General features: G+C 41.2%; 1 protein-coding gene across 1 annotated transcript in view; it reads left to right on the plus strand.

Moving 5' to 3' along the window:
• The window catches only part of LOC119216787 (adenylate cyclase type 1-like), a 33,738-nt gene that overhangs the window by 6,670 nt on the left and 3,722 nt on the right, over positions 1–23,346 (plus strand). Inside the window, exons 4-18 of the mRNA XM_037469921.2 lie at positions 1,479–1,590; positions 7,084–7,211; positions 9,103–9,261; positions 10,267–10,408; positions 11,023–11,178; positions 14,324–14,518; positions 15,611–15,708; positions 15,886–15,970; positions 17,154–17,243; positions 18,733–18,989; positions 19,133–19,259; positions 20,011–20,127; positions 21,835–21,981; positions 22,264–22,362; positions 22,839–22,953. Of these exons, the coding sequence (XP_037325818.2) occupies positions 1,479–1,590; positions 7,084–7,211; positions 9,103–9,261; positions 10,267–10,408; positions 11,023–11,178; positions 14,324–14,518; positions 15,611–15,708; positions 15,886–15,970; positions 17,154–17,243; positions 18,733–18,989; positions 19,133–19,259; positions 20,011–20,127; positions 21,835–21,981; positions 22,264–22,362; positions 22,839–22,953 (2,027 nt within the window). The remainder of the gene's footprint in view (positions 1–1,478; positions 1,591–7,083; positions 7,212–9,102; positions 9,262–10,266; positions 10,409–11,022; positions 11,179–14,323; positions 14,519–15,610; positions 15,709–15,885; positions 15,971–17,153; positions 17,244–18,732; positions 18,990–19,132; positions 19,260–20,010; positions 20,128–21,834; positions 21,982–22,263; positions 22,363–22,838; positions 22,954–23,346) is intronic.

A 23,346-nucleotide genomic window follows, 5' to 3' on the forward strand; every position in this document is an offset into this window, starting at 1 on the left:
AAACACAGACACAAAAGCACCCATTAACACGTGTGGGGGGGGTGGTAGGAAAAAAATGAATAAATAACCTCACCATTAACTCGCTGAGCAGGGGCATGACAGCTCCCTCATCAAAAAAAGTGCTGAATAAAAATATTAAATGAATAAAATGAGAACGTTTGCAGACACAGAACACACAGCTCTGTCGAGGAGCGCTCGTGACCCCGGCTTTACATACATCAGGCTCAGCAAAAAGAGCATAGCAACCCATTCACAGTGCAGATGAAGGGCCCTCATCGTGATACTGGTGTCTTAAATTGAAAGCTCCCAATGAATGTCTGGTCAGCCCTATTATTTACCTGTTCTTTGGGTTCCTTATTTGAAGCAATATTTTGCTTTTTTTAGACTATATTATTGAGACAAATCTCACGTAAGGTTGCTGAAATTTTTAGTGGGACTGTTCTCACCAGAAAAGGCTGATGGGAATTAACAGCAAAAAAATGGTTATGAACTAAGTGATTGGACAAAATAATACTTTGACCTGCGTGGAGCAAGCCTTCGGTTGCAAAAATGAGGTTTGATTATATGAAAGTCAATGAGAAAACCAACCTCCTTCTCACTTGATTTATTCCCTCAGTAAACATTGTAAACACAGGTCTATGGTCTCCATCGCTGGTTTTAAATCCTTTTAAATGCAGTATTTAGTCAATTACGATCCAGTTTAGAGTAAAATAATATATATATATCTATATATCTATATAGATATATAGATCTATATATAGATTTATATACAAACTATGGGAATCTCGCTGAAAACCAATGTGACCCTTGTGGTAGTGCCAGACGCAAGTCAAACCAACGACACAGTCAGTAGGATTCCTCATCTGGAATTCCTTGTTTTAGGAAAGGAAATAAACAATATTGTTTACAGGATACAGGGACTCTTACTTTTGCTAATGAAATATGCAATTAACAATTCTTTAGGGGAATGATCAGAGCTAAACAGTGTTATTTTAGACTCACATCCGCATTGGAAGGAAATATTAGTTTGTAATACAGAGCTCTACACACATCTCTTTAGCTTCTCCCCCACTGCAGTATGGGCTTTTTTGTTGCACTGAGAGTGAATAAGATCCATAACACCTTGTTGCGAAGTAGCCTCTCAACAAATTAAAGAAGGGCTAAGTAGCTCTCAACACCTTCTTTATCCCCATTAGAGCAGCTAGCCTGCAGCAGGCATTTTAGCTCTATAATTGATTTAGTGGTTGGCTTAAAAAATGCTTTCACTTAACAGGAAATGGATTATGCACTTGATCTCCATTAGCCAATTTCCCTGCTGCGGTGTGATCTGTGGGTATTTGAAACACTCGTTTGTGGCCTCTCCGCCTTCCGTAGAATGCGTCGCGTTCCCTTTCTGGAGAACACAAGTAAAGCGTCTGTCAGGACAAGGTAAGATGGTGACGTCATGGATTATAATTCCTCTTTCTCTCCTCTGACAGCATCCTGTTTGCAGACATTGTGGGTTTTACCAGCTTGGCCTCCCAGTGCACTGCTCAGGAACTGGTCAAACTGCTCAACGAACTATTTGGGAAGTTTGACGAGCTGGCTACAGTAAGTGCTCCCCCGTACCCTCGCTGCTACACCTCACTTTGTGGGGAAAGTCTGTGATTATTTATACGCATACAGGTGCATCACAACAAACACTTGTTTGAAGGGGATGAATAATGAAAAACTCATTTTTTCCAAAGCTTAAAGGGGAATCCAGTCACAGTTTAGTCGGCTACCCAAATAAGAATCAGTTAATATGACAATAATAATGATTCTTTTAAACATTAAACAGGAAAGTCTGGTCAAGCAACCCAAAATATAAGCATGCACCTGAAAATGAAATAATACCTCCCCTTTTGTGTATTATTCTTAGACTTTCAAGTAGCTTTACATGCAGAACAAAGTGTCACCGTACGTATTTTATATGGAAAACATTTAGCAAACAATTGCCTATAAACAAATTCAGTACAGGTGCAGTCATGGCAACATCTATTTGGATGCAAGTTTGTGTCCACATGAGTCCAATTCTGATCTGCTTTTAGCTCTGTGTTTGGAGGGAAATATTAGTTTCTTTATGCTTAGCAGATAGTAGGCAGTGCAGAGTGAGTTCATCTTACATTTTTATAATAAAACAGCCGTCTCCTGCTGGGAAGGAGAATGCTGACAGCTATTAGAGCGAATCTACGAAACCGTAGCTATGCAACAGTGAGCTGAAGGGGGCTGTGGAGTTTGGCAACTTTCACATTTCCCCTAATCATTGTGTCCTTCGGTTACATAGATTGTACCCCAATTTAAAGCTGCTATTATCTGTATTACAGTAAGTCATTTAAATTATTTGATGAACACAGTATGACAACCAAGTTTCCTATTTCATTCATTCATTCTTTACAGACGTCAGTGACAAACACATTATTTTTATTTCCGCAGTTTCATGTTAGTTCATTAGTTCATATCTTAACTTATACATTTTCTTTCTGTGATTGTCCATTTCTTTATAATTAATGAGCATTATTGCAATCTAATATTTTCATAAGCGTTTCTGCAATTCTGCAGTCGACAGCAAATATCTTATCTGAATACGCTGATACTGATATATACTTTATTGATTTCTAATGCATTAGGTCTTTGTTTCAGGGAGTTTAGTGTGCAACAGGGTGAAATTTAAAAATAAACTAGGTACATTTAAAGTGTAACTTCTGTTGATGTCATTGAACCAGTAAGGAAGAAGGCTGGTGGCGAGTTACATGGAACAGTTAGTCTGCCTGTTGTTTCTCCGCAACACAAAGAGCTTCCAAGAAAATGAAATCTATTATTCACTCCTGAAGCTTATTTATTATGCAAAGGCATATATTGATCCAACAGTGAAAGTGAGGCCCACTGAGGATGAGGAGGAAGAGGAGGAGGAGGAGGAGGAGGAGGAAGAGGAGGAAGAGGAGGAGGAGGTGAAGGTCAGGAACTGAGAGAATGAGAGAGATGAGTGAAACCATTTTTTAGACAGAGGGGAGATAATGGTGTGTGTGTGTGTGTGTGTGTGTGTCTTTGAGCAATATTGGGACTAGTGCACTTGATAAAGACAGAGGGAGCGTGTTTGGTAGCACAGAGTGTGCACATGGTTTCAGTTAGCATGTGCAGTGTTGTCCTCCAGGAAAGAAGATTAGCTGATTAGGTTATCTATGATATTAACACACATACACACGCACACACACATAAACACACACTTACGCACGTAGCTTTATCAATATAGTTATGGAGTGCAGAGGGTCTAAAACAACCTCAACAAATACACATAGACGTAAATGACCCACAAGGGGCACCTATTAATAGCAAGGACAATATATTTATATACTTTCTAATATATATCACGGTCTTCACCAGCAAATTGGCGTTTGCTTGGCTTTTATCATCAAGCGACCTACAGTCGGCTGTTTAAACAGGCTGTCAAATATTCAAATATGATCCCCATATCCTTCTCTAAGCTCCACTGTTATCCAACTGGCTCAGGTGCTGAATAATAAAGTGTGTTTATTGTATGTTATATTTATAGGAGTGGATTGCACTGGTGCTTGTTATCAATACTTTTTAACGTTTGGATATCCTCTACCATCACGCTGCAGTGCGCATTTGTTTTTGTTTTGTTTTGTCTCGGTCAGGCGTTGGAGTTCCTCCAACAATACACACACAGACACACAAACACACACACACACACACACACACAGGGAGCTCGAGCAGATTGGCCACTGTTGTGACAAGAACGAGATGAAGTGAAGAATACTCGAGTTGACGGCTACTACGCTCGATACTTGATACGCACAATCAAATATTTTCCAGTGAAAAGACAATACTTCGTCAACACATCTGTGAACATGTGGGCTCCCTCTGCGGGGTTCTTCGAGGGACACACGGACACGATGAGTTCTGCTTGGCAATATACTTTACCGTGGGCGCAGGTTGGATGATGGCTCTCTCCCCCCTCTGCAGCAGAGCTAACCACACACACACAGACAACAGACAAAGCAGCTTGTGAGGAGATCGGACCATTTAGCAGCTTAAGAGTCAGATCTTTTTCTTGTGAGTTGGGGGAGACCAAACCAGAGCTAAAAGCATAGTGAATATTGGATTTAATTAATCCAGCGGATCCAAAGAGACAACTCCAGTGGGATGATACTTGGGATTTTATCCATCGGTTTTGATGTTTTTCTGCTCCATTGTGGCCAAAGTACATGAATTCATAATTGAAAATGACAAAATTTAAAAGTTCTGGATTTGCAAAACTATGTAGTAATTATTTGCAAGCACATTAAGCACATCACCTTGTTAAAGCAAATGAATGTCCTGGCTGTGACATATCAGTACGCTGTGGAGTTTTTCTGAAAATTTTATCACTTTATTGCAAAAACGGACAAACCTAATTTACTTTGTTTTCTACAACAGATTTAGAGTTTCATCTTTTAAAAGTTTGAGGCCTGAATTGCACTGCATTGAAAAACAGTGTGAATAAAAGTTATGATAAAATCAGGATTCAAGCATTTTGCTGCCACCTATGCTCTAAAGTTATCTAGTGCAGCCCACACATAACCTGAAAGGAGCATTTTTTTTTCACTTAAGATTAGTTGATTCTTATTTTTAAAGAGGACATATTATGAAAAGTCCACTTTGATAGGTCTTCCACATGTGGCCGTCTGGCATGTGTACCAAGCCCCGAACGCTGGAAGAAAACATGATCGCTGTAATGAATTAATACTAATGAAAACGACTGGTTTGGCAGTTCCCCAAGTGGGAGTCTCCTTTACGTCGCCTTGGCCCTGTACCTGAACAGAAAAATACACAAACTCAGTGATATTGACTAAAAACATGAATGGAATGATTGGAATTACATTTCTATCAAAGACCAGTGGAGGAATATTAATTAATTAATTTGTAATCATTAGTTTTCTACATTTCATGATGAGACAGGGGAGGCCATGCAAGGATCAAACCACGGAGGATGGATGGAGGAGGGGACAGGAGTGAGGTGGGGGGGGGGTGGTAGCAGGCTCATTAGCATTATGACCTCAAACGGGTTGTTTTGAGCAGAGCTGTTTTGAAAGGGTTATAATGATCCTTGTAGACATTTCATTGAGACCACGAAGAACCATACCAATCACATACCAATCAGTGGTTAAGGGGCACAATGCGGCTCCTTTAATATGTTAGTCACACAAAAGTCAATCTGGCCAAGAATTTAAACCTAAACACTCAGCATGCCACTTTCTATCGCCATCTTCTACCATGCCAAGAGATCTCTGTACACAGTTTACTCTGTCGTCCTACATGCACACACACACACACACACACACACAATAATCACATGATCAGCAGGATTATCCCTCATTCAGCAATCAGTCATGGCTTAACGTTGGGTGAGAGAGACACGAGGGGGAGAGAAAGAGCAAGATCTAAGGTGATATGTGGTTTGCTATCAACGCACCAGCACTCGGAAATCCATTATATGGAACTCATGTTATGAGGATTGTGTGCATTTGGTTGTGTGTGTGTGTGTGTGTGTGTGTGTGTGTAGCTACAGCTGCATCTTAATTGAGATTTATGCCCTGTTGTGTTAGCGAGGGAGAAATTTCCTTTTAAACCGGCTCTGTCACAGCTACTGGGCCCGTCTGATCGCTGTATGCCACACAGCATCCCAGGAGGCTCAGCCTAACTCAACCAAAGCAGGCATGCACCTCAACTCTAACCTTCACCCCACCGCGGTGAAATGAATCGAGGCAAATTGTTGACACGGATTTGCCCCCAATTAGACAAAACGTCACCTATCAGCTGGTGCCGAATCCCTCATGTCTCCAAAAGCACACTCAGATACTTTTCTCCTGAGACATGGCGTGTCTACAACTGATCATTTCTTTCTCATTTCACACACACACACACACACACACACACACACACACACACACCTTTCTCTTCCCAGAGCTGGGATAATCATCCACGTTGTGAATTGTTATGTCCTCCCACGCCAGAATCTTTCTGCTCCCACGAGCAGAAAACCGGAGCACCCCGTCTCCTCTCTTCTCATCTCCACCTCTAACCATGCAGTTGTCATGAATCCTCTGTATCTGTGTGTGTGCACGTGTGTGTATTTGTCATTCAGAGGCTGCCTGCAGGCTAAGCTTTGTAGGGTCTTCCATTGCGTTTTTTCTGATGACTGCGAGTGATACGGCGCCAAATGGAAACCCAATGTGTGTGCAACAAAAGCAAAGTACCTACACTGTATATTTGCAAGCTGCTGTTTGGCACGTTTTCTACCGGAATGTTTTGTTTAGTGTTGTAAAAAGTATGTGTATGGGGGGGGGAGGTGTTGGTGTTTGTGTCATTGTTACATTACATGTCATTTAGCTGACGCTTTAATCCAAAGCGACTTACAATAAGTGCATTTCAACCATAAGGATACAAACTCAAAAGAACAAGAAACAAAGAGTTTGTGCAGAATGTTCACTGTGACAAATAGCAGATCTGTCTGTGCGTGTGTAGGCGAGATTCTACTTCAGCTGCATGTCGGAGCCGTTAGAGTTGGCCTCCACTGCGTACGTACACATGGTTGCACGAGCATCTCAACCAACTTTCAGCTGTTGCATGTAAAAATAGTCTACGTCGTGATTTCTAACTTTTCTTCTCTCACAAGAGAAACAAATTCATGATCATATAGCAATGGTCCTGTTCTAATAACTTGCGTCTGCCATTACAATTATATTAAAATGACTAGAACTATTATATCTTCAGCTTAGAACAATGCTATAACAATGGTTATAACGCTATGCTGCTTTTGCTACATGCTTCTGTTATGCAGTATTATTTTGATGTCTGACATCTTAGTTTTGTGTGTTAACATAATAATTGGCAATTTCTTTTGCAGGGAGTTGAACATCTTTCAAACATTGTTGATAAAAATGGAAATTATGACCAACGATTGGGCATCATTGCGTTGCTATTTGAGCCATTTGCAAAGCTAAAAATAAGAGTCGCTGACATTGTTCAAATGATCATCTCTTTCTTTCTGTCCTTCTGCAGGAGAATCACTGCAGGCGGATTAAGATCCTGGGGGACTGTTACTACTGCGTGTCAGGCCTGACCCAACCCAAGGCGGACCATGCCCACTGCTGTGTGGAGATGGGTCTGGATATGATTGACACAATTGCGTGAGTCATGCACACCAGCGTAAATGCACGGTCTTCTCTATAAATAGCATTTGTGGGTGTCCATAGATCTGTAGAGGTCATCACACAATGTGTGATTGTATCTGCATGGACACTATTTGGCATGTTACTGTCCACTATGTCTGTTAGTCTGTTGGTGGTAGAATCTGAGCAAATTCCCTGTAAATGGTTGCATTTTTGAAGACCAATCACACAGTGCTCGAAAGTGTATCTACTGATATCTACTGCCTCCTCACGCCTCTCAACCTGCCTTAGCCAGTGGCCCTCAGATAATGGTGCTAACAGCATGGACGGAGCTAACAGAGTTAACCAGTGAAAAAGCAAATCCAATTAAATTTCTGTTTGTGAATTTAAGGTAAGATATTTCTTTGTTGCTTGTTGTAATGAAACATGCAGTGTTATTGCATTCACCCTTTCTTTGAGTTTTCTTTTATAGCCATAAATCAAAGATTTTTGACTGTCTTTCCAGCTTCTAAGAGATATTTAGACTAACAAACCTTAGAGTTTACTTAAACATGAATGCAACTTAGCCAGCAGCAAGTCCAGCAGCAGGACGTACTTTGTTGCCTTTAGACACAATGACGCCATGTTGGAGACATCCATCCAAACCACAATGTTGACAACAGAAATTTTTCAAGCTGCGACAAATTCCGCTTGTGACACAATTGCAATTACGAGGACACACGTGCTTACCCCCGACCCCTCAGCTGCATGTTGACTCGCGCACACACGCAGAGCCTTTACCTCATTTCCTTGTGTGAGTCCTTGTCTGTCATGTTCTTTCCCTGCTGCTCTGTCTGAGTGGATGGATGCTGCTGTGGGAGTCCTTTATCTAAGAAGACAGGTGCTCCCTTACACACTCTTTCTGTCTCTATGCATGTGTGTGTGTGTGTGTGTGTGTGTGTGTGTGTGTGTGTGTGTTACATCCCTCCCGATGCCTGACGTGCAGAAGAATTTCTTTGCGACACCCTGTAAACATACACACAATCGTTGTGAATGACCTCATTCTGGGGATTTCCCTGAGCACCACAATGCTGGTGAGGTAAAGGTGGCCTATTTTAATCTTCAGGAAGCCTTATATTAATAATAATTATAAACCAGATTCGCCCCCTTGACTTAACTAATTCTATATGATTGTTCAAAAAGAAAAGCTTTTCCACCACATAGTAATTGAAAGAGTTTTAAGGCATTTTGAGGAAAGAAAGGAATCCCAAAACTAGTTAGAGAGAGTATGTCTCCAAATTGGCGTGAAAACAACTTTTGGAATTCTTTTATATGCATTTGGTTGCAGCGGAGCATCAAAATAAGCAAAGTGAACATTGCTAATAATTTCTAACCCATGAAGGTGTTTGTGGAAGGCGGTGCTTTGAGATCAAACCCCTCTCAACAGCTCATAACGGGACCGTGACACATATTGCGTTAAAAAAGTATATGTCTACAGCTAAACCACTTAGGTATGAGAGAAAAAGTCACAGACATAGTTTCAAAATAATAAAACAACAACTTTGATCTGGAAAAGCGGTCTAATGGTTAAAAGTCCCATGCTCGGCGTTGAAGCTACGTCACCAGCTGTGACCGTTGCATCCCGAATCCATTTCACGGGCGTCGAGCTATTTCGGTCTGGTCCGATGCAGTGGACTCACCATCTGACGGTGACCTGGATTCGCACATGTCCTTCGGTGCAGCACCCCTAAATGGACGCTTGTGCTTTGATTTATTGCCTGAATTTCCACCCACAAGAAAGTGGAAACGCCCAGAACTATTTGGCAACAACAACCAACCAAACAGAAAAGGATGAATTAACCACAATGCAACTTCAAATTGATTTAGCTTTAGAAATAACATTTCTTATACCCTCATTCCCCGCCTGCAGGTCGGTGGTGGAGGCGACAGAAGTGGATCTGAACATGCGCGTTGGCCTGCACACCGGACGGGTGCTGTGTGGCGTTCTGGGCCTCAGGAAATGGCAGTATGACGTCTGGTCAAATGATGTCACACTGGCAAATGTGATGGAGGCCGGAGGGCTGCCTGGGTCAGTGCCGACTCTTACACCCACTGAAAGTAGACTGTGAGCCGTCACGGTGCAAACAAACACTCACGCACACACACACGGTATCCCAGCAACAGAGATATAATACAGACTTATGTGTGAATCCAATCAAGAGGGGCGGGTGTAGTCTTTCTGCATATGTAGACAGGAATACTACTTGTTTTTTATAAACTTGACAACATGTCCAACATGAAGCCTCACTTTATTATTGATTAAGCAAATATGAAAAATAATAACAATGTCAAAATGTTTTACCAAAATCCAATAACAGAATTTTGTCTTACGTTAGGAGGGGATCTTTTAACATCCAGTATAAACAGAGGGAATGATTACAGCTAGCAAACAATGTAGTGCTCATCAGCACTGGATTATGTTTGTAGTTTTGGCATTTTATGCTGCAATTCCTTGTTGTCAGCTGATACTGAAAAATAGCTTCAATACGCTGATAACTATTAGCGAGAAAAAGCACTTGAACATGCCACAAGGAATCTGTTATCCAAATGCAGCGGCATAGCTTTTGATAGTATTTATAGAGATATAAACTGTATTAGGCGTTGGCTACAGATGCATTATGCGGTAGTTGGATTAATTAATTGTTGCTTTTTTCATGTGATTAGTTAATACAAGTAAAAATGTCATATCATATATTCTTTATTAAAAATGTTTTTTTTTTCGGCTGCTTCAAAGGCAGTATTAGCTTAATACTTCATCCAGGATGACTTTTGCACATTAACCGGCTTATTTGCATTTAAAAAGCAATTTAATGAGGTCACCTCATTGGCTAGATTTGGCTTTGTTTCCACAGGAGTTTAGAGCTAGTTACTTCAGATTTATTGAGTTGTTGGGATGAAAATGTATTTCCTCTGAAGACTTTTGATTAATTCGAGGGCCTATTAAGCCGCAGAAAATAATGAGGGAGATAACGATTTGTGACCCTACTGTGAGACATTTCTCACTAACTGCCCTCTGCTCTGCTTGTGCTCTCAGCAAAGTGCACATCACTAGGACCACCCTGGAGTGTTTGAATGGAGACTACGAGGTGGAGCCGGGCCTCGGCCACGAGAGACATGCCTTCCTTCAGAAACATGACATAGAGACGTTTTTCATCGTGCCATCACACAGACGCAAAGTACGCCGCAATCATCTTCTTTTCAACAATCTCTCTTTTACTCTAGAGGTGACTCATCTTTTAGCGTTATAATAGTTAATCCTGTGACGCAGAGAGGAAAGGCGGATCATGTGATCAGCTGGCATACACAGGGCAAGGATCACTACTGCTCCAGCCTTACTGTACAAGCCTGCAAAATCCTTTCAAAAGTATTGAAATTTGGCCTCAAGATTGTTGATTGAAAAGAAAAAAATGGTTTTATGTCATTGGTTTTAGATTTTTGTTATTGTCATGACTTTTCAACGTGTCTCATTTTCAATTTTGCACCATAGAATGTGCAACATTTTCCACTGGTCCTACTCATTGGTTTATACTTCTAGCATACACTATATACTGAATTCCTGAATAAACGTCTACACATACTAACTTGACAATAGACAAGGCCATTCTAGCACACGTTTGAAGTACAATAGGCGTTTGCAACACAAATACTCATCAATACTTAATAATTAAAGACATTCAAATGAGTTCATATTACTTGCATTTAATGTATGAAGGCATACTGTGGTGTTCTTGTTTTTCTATAATTGGTGTCTTTGTCTTGTTCATCCAATTATTCGTCTCCTCATTTCCAGATCTTTCCCGGTCTAATTCTGTCCGACATCAAACCAGCCAAGAGGATGAAGTTCAAGACTGTGTGCTACCTGCTGGTGCAGCTCATGCACTGCAGGAAAATGTTCAAGGCCGAGATCCCCTTCTCCAACGCCATGACCTGCGACGATGACGACAAGGTAGACAGGCAGAGTCGCATAAAGTTGTCACTTTTTCAAATGCGTGCATGCATGTGTGTTCCGCTGCTGCGCGGCATAGATAGAAAACTATTTGGGTTACGTAGTAAAATAAATCCTTTTAATGGGTTTGTACGTCCACTTGTGATGGAGTGAAATCCTGCCTGGATTACTAATCTGCTACACGCACACACAAACACATAGTAATCTGGATTTCTTGATGCTGCTGCATCATAAATAATAATACTTTTTGAAAAGTAAACCAGTACAAAAGATATTTTGAGCAACTTTTGATGTAAAGTAAATGCTTATAAACTGTCTGAGCTTGTGAGTACGCTTAGAATGGACATGTGCATGTGAATATGTAAATCAGCATCCATTTAAGGTGGTTCATGGATTTCTCGTTATCTTGGTCGGTATATTTGCTTGCATCGAGTTAGTCACAGTGCTGCGATGGTTTGCTTTTCAGTCTCTCTGTGTTAGGTGTCCTGGAGTCACAAGGTCTGCCTTGTGATTATAATAGCATGCTTGGCATAATCCTCCCAACTGTGTGAGCCTGGCAGGCATTAGTACTTTGTGGTTCCAATGAGGTTCCACTGTGACGGCTGGTAATCACCCACAGCCTGGTATCATCTCCCTAATAGCTTTAGCCATATTGTTATATGATTATCCTGGTCGCCAACATTCTAAAATTGTGACACAGTGGAATTTTATAATGAATATACTTCAGAAAAAAATGTCAAACATGAGGTGTAGGTGCTGCATACGAGTCAAATTTCTGCTCGGTGCCTCAAAATGCTGCATGCGATATTTTTAGTGAACCGGAAATGATCGGCAGAATCCGCTGTAGTTATTACGGAGGCAGGAACATTAGCATTTCTATCAGAATCAACTTCAGCCTTGAAAGATGAAAATAAGACTAAATTACTTGAAAATAATAATATGTATGTACAATATGTACGATAAGAACATTAATTACGTGACAACAATTGTATCAAATCCAATGCAGTTGGAAGAGTTTTCTATTGCTTTTATTTCATGCTGGAGCGGAATAAAAGTTATGATACTGTAGTGCAGCTGTCATTCTCTTAGCATCGAGAAAGATGGAACTTACTGGCAACCGCTCTAATAATAGCTGCAGTGTTTTTTATTCATCTTACTGAAATAGGAAGAGTCCGTCTGTCTCTCTCTCTCTTTCTGTCTGTCTTTCTATTCATTCGACCTTTGAGTTTTTCTCAGAGTCCGTTCATCCAATACCCTTCACACTTGGTGTGTGGGTACCTGTGCGACCTGTGCGAGTCGAATATCAAATGTGAAGTTGTTTGGGTGAACAGCTCCTGAGAAAGCTACAAGCAGCAATAAATATGAATAACATGTAAGTAATGGTAGATACAGGTCATTTAAAAACGCAAAACAAAACACACCCATCATGGCAAAAACTTGATGTCATTATTATTACATGAAAGAATAAATAATGCATGTTTGTGTGCATCTAGAGTGCCCCTCTTTTTTTTATGGTTATGGCTACTTGAGTCTTATTTTATAAGCTTAATGCAATATGACAACTGAGGTTTAATGAAGGACATTTCCCCAGGACGCATTCCGCCAACTCCATCAAACCCTAAATGTAATTACTGTGAAATGAACAATAACAATCAAACCACAGTGGAATCTGCCTACATTTTAATTACTGCCTGGAACTTTTCTTTGTTATGGCATTAGTATTACATATAATTAGCAGCTGGAAAGAAGTTCATCCTTCATGTCATCAGGTTTTAAATAAATCTTTTCTACTGAGAGACTTCCCACTATAATTTCACTGCATGTTACCAACTTAGTGTGACATTATAAATGTGGCTAAGTAATGGCCTTAATATCACTGAAGGATGGTGACAAGCTAACTAAAAATGTTTTTGTAACATTACACCTAACAAACACGCTAAAATCAAATGGGCTATCAAGGTACAGCTTATTAAAAAAAACAGCATATGTATATACTCTACACTTACACACCAGGAATGTAGCGCTTACCTGGTTTTGAAGTGCAAAATGCTAATGCTATCTACAGTAGTATTTGTAGTTGCCCTCCCAGCAGAGCCCTCGTGCACAGGTGACTCAGAAAATGAATCATGACCGCTCCTCAGTCAGGGCTCTGGTCACGCTGGCTGTTTCCTGGGACACATGGAACACAACCATCATATGATTTATTGCACCTGTGCTTTTGGACATTTTGGCTGCTGTTCAGCTGTTAGGTCATTTATAATTTAATCTATATCTAGAACATCGGAATCTGCTTCCCACCAAGGGAAAGTGGCCTATGAATGATTACCCCGATGGGAGATATGTTCTACTTTGGAATCTCCCAGACTGCAATTTCTGCAGAACGATACACTGCGCAGTCTCAAGGAAAAACACCATTCAAATACACATTCCACCCTCCTGTCCACTGGCTTCCTGTCCACTATAACATCTAATTGAAAAACTTATCAGTAGTTACGGCTGATAAGATCTTCCAACTCCGGTGTATTGACTACTGAACCCCATGATTGGGTCTGACGTTTCTTTTCCATATTTTCACCTAAAAACATTGTAACAGCAACATTACCTGGCCTTGTATTAATTTCTATTATTCAAACGTATTATATTCTTGCTTCAAAATTTTGATTGACATGGTCTTGCATGCTTTTGTTTTATACCTGATTGTAGTAGTAGTCGGCTATCCTTACTTTACATCCGTGAATTGTTTCCTGTGTTTTGTACAGTTTGTGTTTCCTTGGGTGTATTTGCACTGCATAAGCAAATATATTAATACATTTAAACTCCTAGTTTAAGTCACAAATCTACAAAGAGACATATACCTTTCAACCCACTTATGGTAAGGACTCAAGGATTAAAGTTATGGATTAAAGGACCCCACTTATGGTAAGGACTCAAGGATTAAAGTTATGTGTCTATATGTGATCAAACAATTTTGCAGTATAACAAGCCACACGAGGGCCGGGGCGGCCATCTTGTTCTGACAAAATCCGGCGGCAAACTGCTAACCCCTCCTCGCTGCATTAGTAAGCGTCAGGACCCCGGTCCAGGTTAAAACAGCAGGCTTCACCTCTGCAGAGAATCATTAGGCTGTCCCCTCGGTGTCTGACAGCGGAGGGCCATGCGGACCGCGCCGGAGAAGCTGATGAGCCGGACGTCCTTCTCGGCCGCGGCCGTGCAGAACTCCCCGGGAACACGAGTCAACCGCTACATCGGGCGGCTCATCGAAGCTCGGCAGACTGAGTCCGAGACAACGGACCTCAACTACATCACCCTGTTCTACAGGAGCAGAGACAGGGAGCGCAGTGTGAGGACGCACACACACACACACACACGCACGCACACACACACACACACCCTGAACATCAGCAGAGAAGCCAGCAACGTGGATTCAGGTTTACAAAATGTAACAAATATGTATTTTACCCTTCATGCAGAGCGTGACCTGCTTCGTGACTGCATCCCCTCCTCCCACCATCCCCCCACTTCTTCTATCACAAACACCCTACACAGTCTCTAATTTCTAATTCATCCCCTTCTTCCTCCCTCCCACGCCTGTTGTCTGTGATGTATGCATGTGCGCGCGCGCGTGTGTGTGTGTGTGTGTGTGAGGAATCCACCCACCTTCTCACGAGGGGTTGCAGATGATGATTTGGGAACGTCTGAGGGGCACGTGTTATATCTTTCTCCCGTGTTGCGTGGGTAGAACCATAAAGGAGACACAGAGGAGTGCCGGATTTGTGTGTGTCAGTATGTCTTTGTTTAATCTAGAGGTTCAAGGTGGTTGCCTAAAAATCCCTACCCATTTAAAAGTATTAGTCTCTATTAGAAGTCTTCGGGAGATTAACGACACCAGCGCAATCAAATTAGGACTCAAATTAGTGTTTATTTGCTTCCATGAAACTACAAAATAGTTCAGAATAATCCCAGAAATACACATCAAACATCATATTTCTAGATTCGAACGTTAGATCATTTCATTACCTGCTGATCAATTAAGTTTAATTTAATATAATTTTCTGCAAAAATCAATAAAAACCATAACACTGTGATCCAGGACGATACGGGATGGTTCCTGCTGACCTTATAATTTGTCATTTTTCCTGTACATGGCACCGGGAAGGCTAATCAATTGGTCGGCCCGTTACAATGACCCTTCACAAGAGAAGGACGGATTAATTGCCTTGAAATCCGAGACAATTAAAGACATTGCACATTAGCTGCAGCCTTAATGCAAATGCTCAGGAGAACACAAACACAAAACAAAACGTTTTTGATCTGAAAAGAATGTAACCTTCAACCATGGAAAATGCTGTTTGCTCCTGCTTTGACCTACACCTAGATGATGGATTGGTGGATGCTTCTCATGTTTACATTTTCTCTCCGTTTTGTCCTTCAGTACCACCAGGTGTACGACGACCATTTCATCGGTGCGGTGGTTCTTTCCCTGATCCTCGCTGCCCTGTTTGGCCTTATCTATCTGCTCATGATCCCACAGTATGTACACACAGAAACACACATACACACACTTCTCCATTTGCAGTTTCTCCATTCCTGCAGCGTAATTGGATCAATTTTGCTCTGGTGTAGTGAGACAATAAAGCAAGGAAGGTGTTTTTACTGCAGTTGGTGAACTGGGGAGAGCCCTTGTCACTTTGGTCTCTCCTCTCTCAGGGGGATGCTGGTGCTGTCGCTGCTGTTGCTCTGTGTGTGTTTCCACGTGGCCTGTGTCATGTACCTGCAACTCACCAGCGTTCAGGTATGACTCCCACACCTCCTCCTGCAGGACGCCACTCTGGAGCCCGACTCTTTGATGACACTCTTTGTCACGGTGCCGCCCTCCTTGACACAGCTGAGTGGCAGATGCTCTGAATGGTTAGAAATAAACTCACACATAGACAACAAAGATGCCAGTCAGAGCATCCGTAGTGGACGTTGAGGCGTGAGTATTGTAGCTCCCACCAGCAAGATATCCTTGCTATATAACAAACATAATCAATTAAGGAGTCTACCTTTCTTCACTTTACAATTTCTGAAATTATAAGCTTGATGAACAGCAAACCTTTATTTTTTTGGTGAATTTTCTCTAGAACCAGAATAATTAATTACTTTATATATATGAAATTGCCCTCTTTGTACTACCACCTGTTGGCCCTTTCTGTGCTGCACTGGATTCACATTTTAATGGGCATTCAGAGTTTTGCACCACATTACACATTTCAAGTCTTTAAAGCACAAATTGAAATTGTTATGTGACAAAATATTCTTAACTTAGACGTTTAGGGTTAAAAGTCCTGGATAGTATAGTAAGAACACCTTGAATTCAGTTTTATTCAGAACTGCACTACTACTACAACGCTAAATTAAATATACTCAATGTATTCTCCTTTTTACATAATTATCGATGCATTATTGTAGATACAATATCCAGCGGAATGAAAAGCAGTAATGAAATGAATACCAATTAGAGCGTACACTTTAATAATTCAGTAGTTATAAATGTATTAAATAGTTTACTTATTTTGCATAATGGCTAATTTAATTATACTTTTAATGATAAAATTGTTACGTACAAAAACACATAAAAACTACATGCGCGACTTACTCATAACAGAGTATTTCTACACTGAGGTATCGCTACTTTCTTTTTATTTCTTCCTGTTTCCATGTCAGTCAGGTTGGAGTCACCTTGACATCTTCTATATGCTTTGACGTCACGTTCACACGCTCCATATGACACTGTGCTATCACGCTACATCGAACTGTCATTATATCCTATATAACGTTCTCCCCTAATAGGCCTACAGATAATGAGACAAAAATGTCATTTTGCACTCCTGCCTAATGATGTGTCCAAAATGCTGTTGAGGCAGATAAACAGGTGCTTCGTTTACTGAATGGTTTCCACTTTCCAACCTCCCTCCTCTTTCCTCTGGATTTAGTGCCAACCGAGCTGCCTCACCATCCAGATCAGAACCGTGCTGTTTGTCTTCCTCGTTTTGCTCACCTACTCTGTTACCCAAGCCTGTGTGGTAAGATTGGAAGTTCTATATGTACAGTATGAAATAATTATTTGAATCCAAGATTATTTGTCGAAGCCCTCTAGTTAGGACGGTATAAAGGTGAATACAAAATAGATAATAAAGTGTAAAAGTTCATTACTGACCTTTACTCAAATCAGATTTAAGTCTTCCTGACTTAGACCGTTTGATCAGTTGCCCTCATGTGCCCTCAGTAATATGTAAAAAGTCTCTGAAGAAGACCACAAGATATAAGCAAAAAGCTTTATAAAATGTGGAGCTTGTGCCAAAGCTTCTTTGGAGTAAGGTCAGTCCTACGGGAACATGAAAGGAACAGGCTCCTTTATCTTTTGTGTAAACATGAAATGCTCAATAGAATCAAAACCAAAATAACACAAGCCAGAATATCAGTCTGAATATCAACAGTTTATCGTATTAATTCATAATTGAGCATTTGATAATTGCTTATAAATGCTAAATGTGGAGGTGGAAAAGATTGATACCCCCATTTAATAGCTTAAAGGTCTGTATGAAAATAATGGTAATAAAACAATTTAGTACATAATGGAGTACAAAGCTTTTGAGTTGGAAACAGTGTCATCATTTCATTGTCATTTTGAGTCTGCACTACATGAGCTGGCAGAGTCACGGCCGAGCAGATGGTGCTGCAGAGTCTCCGAATAATGAGACATGCATTGTTCAAGTCTAAAATACCCATTCAAATATTTCTAATGCAAATTGGTTGGTGTCATCGTCGGCCCCAGAACTCAGTCAGGTTTCTGACGTGTGTCTTTGTGTGGATGTGGTGTAAAAATACATGAACTTCAAAGCAAATAATGCAGTGGAATAGCCCAATGGCCTTTTTTCTTTTTCATTTGCATTATTGGTGGTTCTTAATCGTTAAGCAGGTATTTCCTTTGACAAATCAAGTTTATAAATGTCAAAAGGAACCAGATGAAGCTGAGCCTAAATACTTTAAAGAGGCTCTTTTGTGAAGGAAAATGTCAAAAACTCAAATGAATTGATGGCTCGCAGCTCTATGAGCCTTGATGCAGACATACTGTATGTCACCTGTGTCTGTCATACTATTGTCTCATTTATATATATATGCTTATCATTACTCGTGCCTGAATCTAAAATCAGGGTTTTGTGTTTTAAATGGTTGAGATAGGGCATATTTCTAAGTAAGTAATGATTCATTTTGTTATCGATTATTAAACTGATTATTTTCTGTCACAGTTTGGGTTCTTGTGTTGTCCAACCAGTACTAGGTTACATAGCCTACATTATGTTATATATTTTTCCTATTATTTAGTATTGTAACATAATTCATGAAACAGTTTCTTAGTCATCAACTACTTCTTTTCATTATTATAAATACTATAAATCCCCCCCACCCGCACCTTTCCGTGTGTTTATCGTTTTTTTGCATCATCATAAATAGTGTCAGACTGTTTAACATTGATGCAGATGTGTGGTTGCTCTCCCATGTGACCCACAGGTGGGCTGTGTTCCCTGGGGGAGGGTGGGTATAAACCCCAGCCTCTCGGGGGAGGACGTCCCCGCAGACATCAACAGCACGGTGGCAGACCGAGCTTGTACCAACATGGCGTACTCCCTGCTGTCCTGCGTGGCCGCCTCTCTTACTCTGGTCCCCTACCTCAGAATCTCCTCGCTGCCCAAGATCTTCCTGCTCCTCCTCCTCTCTGTCACCTACACCGTCGTCATGGAGACCAGCGGCTATCGCCAGGCCGTGGGGTAAGCTCGAGCTGCTCGTGAGAAGATGTGTGTTTGTGGTCCAATGTTGTTAATGTAGCGTGTTTATATTGCTTTTTTTCTACTTTTGGAATTTGCCTAAAAGGGAATTTAAAGAAGCAAACCTTTTTGTTTCTTTCTTTTAGAGGAGGGTTTCTCCACTCACGGGGTTATGACCCTGTCTTGGCTACCTTGCTGTTTTCTGGAGCTCTTGCGTTGCATTCCAGACAGCTGGACTTGAAGCTGCGGCTGGACTATCTGTGGGCAACTCGGGTATGTGTAGATCTAGCTGTTCTTGGGCAGTGAATCATGTTTGCCTGTAAATGGTTCATAGAGTTACAGCGTGGCAGTAGTTGAGGTCCGAGGGCTGGTTGGCTGCTAATATTTCTTTCCATATTCAGCTCTGCCTGTCCGAAATGTTGACCAAGGTGAATGGATTCATTCTCTTGGCATAACAGCAATGACGTAGACCTTTTGAGGAGATGTACACATAATGTCTGCAGTTAGTGTGCACATTTTAAATTATATATTATATATTGTATACATGTAGCAAGGATGCTCCCCATTGGGAGAGAACGCTGTTATTTAGGAACTGACTATATGAAACTTTGCAACATTTTGTTGGTCCTTTTATTTTGAATGAATGTCTCCATTGTTTTGGGATTAGTAGTTTCATCTGGCTCTATTGGAAGACATTTATAACAAATAATTTCACCAAAACAAAGGAGATACTGACAACAGAGAACCGCAATGTTTTGGGATGGAGGAGGTTGGAATTCTGTGTCTCTACTATCAGCTGTTCAAGAGAAAGCTTTCTGGGAATTTAATGTTTGTGTGTCTTGTGTGCAGCACGTCAGTGTGAACGTTTCTATTTTAAGATTGCCGGTGAACATTTGCCTTGTTTGCAAATCATTATCTCCCTCTAGTGATAACAATAAGCCACTGCACTTACCTCTGAGCTGTGGGACAATAAAGGTCTATTCTACGTATTTGAATACGTGTTGTGTTAACTTCTCTGATGCAGGCGGAGGAGGAGAGAGGCGAAATGGAGAAGGTGAAGCTGGACAACAAGAGGATCCTGTTTAACCTGTTGCCGGCTCATGTGGCTCAGCACTTCCTCATGTCAAACCCCAGGAACATGGTGAGCACCCACAGACATGTCCCGGCTCGTCCAACGTGGACGTCACACTGGAGACAGTTGGGGCCTCTGAAACCAGCAGGCACTCTGCAGTGTTTCCTGATACACACTGAAAGAGCTAGTTGAGTTTATAAGATGTCCAGGTTAAAGCTGGGGGGCAAATTTGATAAACTGATCGCCAAGATCAGTGAATGGAGCGATGTCTTGTGGCGAGCATCTTAAAAGAATTACACACAAAATAAAAACACATGTCTTAAAAATTTAAATTATTCAGAATTTCATTTAATTCTACTACTACTCATTTCATGACCCATTCATCTCACATTATAACCCGTTGGTAGAGCGTGGCTTCACAATGGAAACACTGGTTTAGGTTACCTGCTGTATTAACATTGTGGCAGCATTAAACTGAGCATATTTCCAATTAAATCAATCCTTATTATTATATATTGAAACGTTCTGACTAATTCCGTTTTAACAGTCGCGTATGTTTGGTTGGCTCAGCATTAAGAATTAAAATCTTAGCATATTGAGCTCAAGGACTGCAAGAACTAATACTGGTCACGCCCCAAAAATATAAGATATCCCCAAATGCACCTGACAAGTATTTTTTTGGCTGGTAAATGTTTTCTCAACATGCCCTCATGCCGTTTGTTACTCTTGTTAACTTGTTAAATATAAAACCTCTACAATCCCATATACTAAAATAACCGTGACATCACAAGGACGTCAACCAGAGTTACTTTCTCGATTCACAGATATATACTGATTATACAGTGTATAACAACAACTATCTGAGTCCCATAGTATACAAAAACACATAAAAGAGCAATACTTTATTCACTGGATGTTCCTTTATTGCAATGAATATTGTCGATTATTTTGAAAACATCTTCAGAACTGCCTTGTAGACCCTGAGCAGAAGTTATTTAGACATGTTGACAAGCTGAGAGAAATAACCTGCAATGGAAACAATCATTATTATGAAAGAAGGCTTCCCAGTTGCAACACGGTTTGGACCAACAGTGGATCTATTTAGCAGGCCAGCATAAGCCACAAAGACAGTTTTGGTCAGTAGGTTAAAATTAAAGATTTTGGTCTTGTCACAGGATTTGCTCAAAAATAATCCAAAGTAACTGCGGCCTTATCCTGTAACAATCAGTGTGCTGTGCATTAGGCGGTGCAGGGATCATCTGAGGTAGTAAACACTGGGGTCAGGAAGTATGTTCCCGGTGCATTGGTGACCCCTCGCAGCCACAGTGTATAGAAAGGCTTCCTCTCTTTCCTCTGGGCTAAAGTTCACTCGTACACTGTATTCATAACACTGCCTGGAATTCACAGTATCATAGCTCCAAAAAAAATAACGATTTGTGTGTGTTTTGCAGCATGGGAACCACTCGGCCACATGCAAAACGCGGTGCTTTTTTCCACCTTTACATCCTTGAGCTCAGTCAGTATGTGCGCTGCGGTGGTCTTAGTTACAGTTGAAACATGGGTGCACAGTATATGGCTAAATAATCCAGGCCTTTTTATAACAAGAGACCCTCTCACATTGGGAACTTTGTATTCGCATTGCTTCGGTTAATAGCTTAAGGTTAAAAGTAAGGTTTCAGTTTGAACACTGGACTATGTTTCCTGCCACCATCACAGCACATCGTGCACAAATAAATCACAGAAAGTATAACAGAGTTTATTAACGGTCCCCTACAGGACTTGTACTACCAGTCCTACGCTCAGGTCGGTGTGCTGTTTGCCTCCATCGCCAACTTCAACGACTTCTACATCGAGCTAGACGGGAACAACATGGGGGTCGAGTGCCTCAGGCTGCTCAACGAGATCATCGCTGACTTTGATGAGGTGAGGAAATTCTTTGTTCCTTGGTAAATCTGCCGTTTTATATCTAAGCAATAAGGTACGAGGGGCTGTACTTAATCTGTAACGGTAGCAATTAGAGGGCGTCGCAGCAAATTTGGGGTGAAGCTTTGGAATCTATCATCAACAACATACTGCATCAATTTGCTCAACCAGGCTACAATAGTCCATTTTAAATTGCATTTTGAAGTGTTTGCCAAACACTACCTACATTTAGTAATAGTAGTTCTGCTTATATCCTGTTTTCGTTTTTTTTTACCCCTCCAGTTGATGGACAAAGACTGCTACAGAGATATTGAGAAGATCAAGACTATTGGGAGTACATACATGGCTGCAGTGGGGCTGGTTCCTACAACTGCCTCCAAGGTACGCATGCTGTAGCTTTATTGTATCCTGTGTGAGGCTTTGTGTGTTTGCAGGGTCTTAGCACGTTTTGAAATGGTTCCGAATAAACACAGCGGTTTTGCAGGTAGCTATTTTCCAGCCGTTGATATTTAGAACGCTGTCACATTTCAGTCAACAAATCCTCTGCGAGGGATTAACGGCCTCTGTGGCTCAGCATATTCTGCATTCATAAAGTTTCTTTAAATCCTGCAAAGCTGACGAACAAAAGAACCCTTTTTGCAACTGCGCTTAAACTTAACACCCAGTCACAAAGTTGGTTTGACCTTGGGGGAAAACCCTGGTGCGTGCTTTAGTGGTGGGTGTAGATTATAATGTGTAAAATCCCATCCGGGAAACCAAACTGAAGAGGAGTAATCCCTTCCTATCTTTGATGTAAGCATGCCTGTCTGCATTAATCTGTGTTGTCCTGGTATTTTTGTGCTTTTTCTGATTCACAGGCTAAGAAGTCCATCACCTCACATTTATGCACAGTGTCAAATTTTGCCATCGACATGTTTGACGTACTGGATGCCATCAACTACCAGTCTTACAATGACTTTGTCCTGAGAGTAGGTGAGTGGAACACTCTCAAATGCGTGCACACACACACACACACACAATGGTCTATGTAAACATTGGCGTTGGAGCTCTTGACCTGTTGCACTGGACACCACCGAAGCTCAGTGCCGGTAGGTTTGGGGGGAAATGCATCACTGGCAGAGTGTTCCCTCCAGGAAGCTCGTCACGGCGAGACCTGAAGTTCTGGGTTCCATTGTGTTGGGTATCCTGTGGGGAGCCTGCAACAAGAGCCCTTGTTTAATCCCAGCGTAGCCTGGTGTACACAGTGCCATCCTGTCCGCTGACAGTGGGGCTCCATGTGCATGAACTGCAAGTGTTTGTGTACTTAGCTGAACCCTGGTTGCAGAAATGCCACTTCGAACAATCTGAGTCAGATTTGGCATACGT

This window comes from Pungitius pungitius, chromosome 7 (genome assembly GCF_949316345.1).
Source record: "Pungitius pungitius chromosome 7, fPunPun2.1, whole genome shotgun sequence".
Lineage (NCBI taxonomy): Eukaryota > Metazoa > Chordata > Actinopteri > Perciformes > Gasterosteidae > Pungitius > Pungitius pungitius.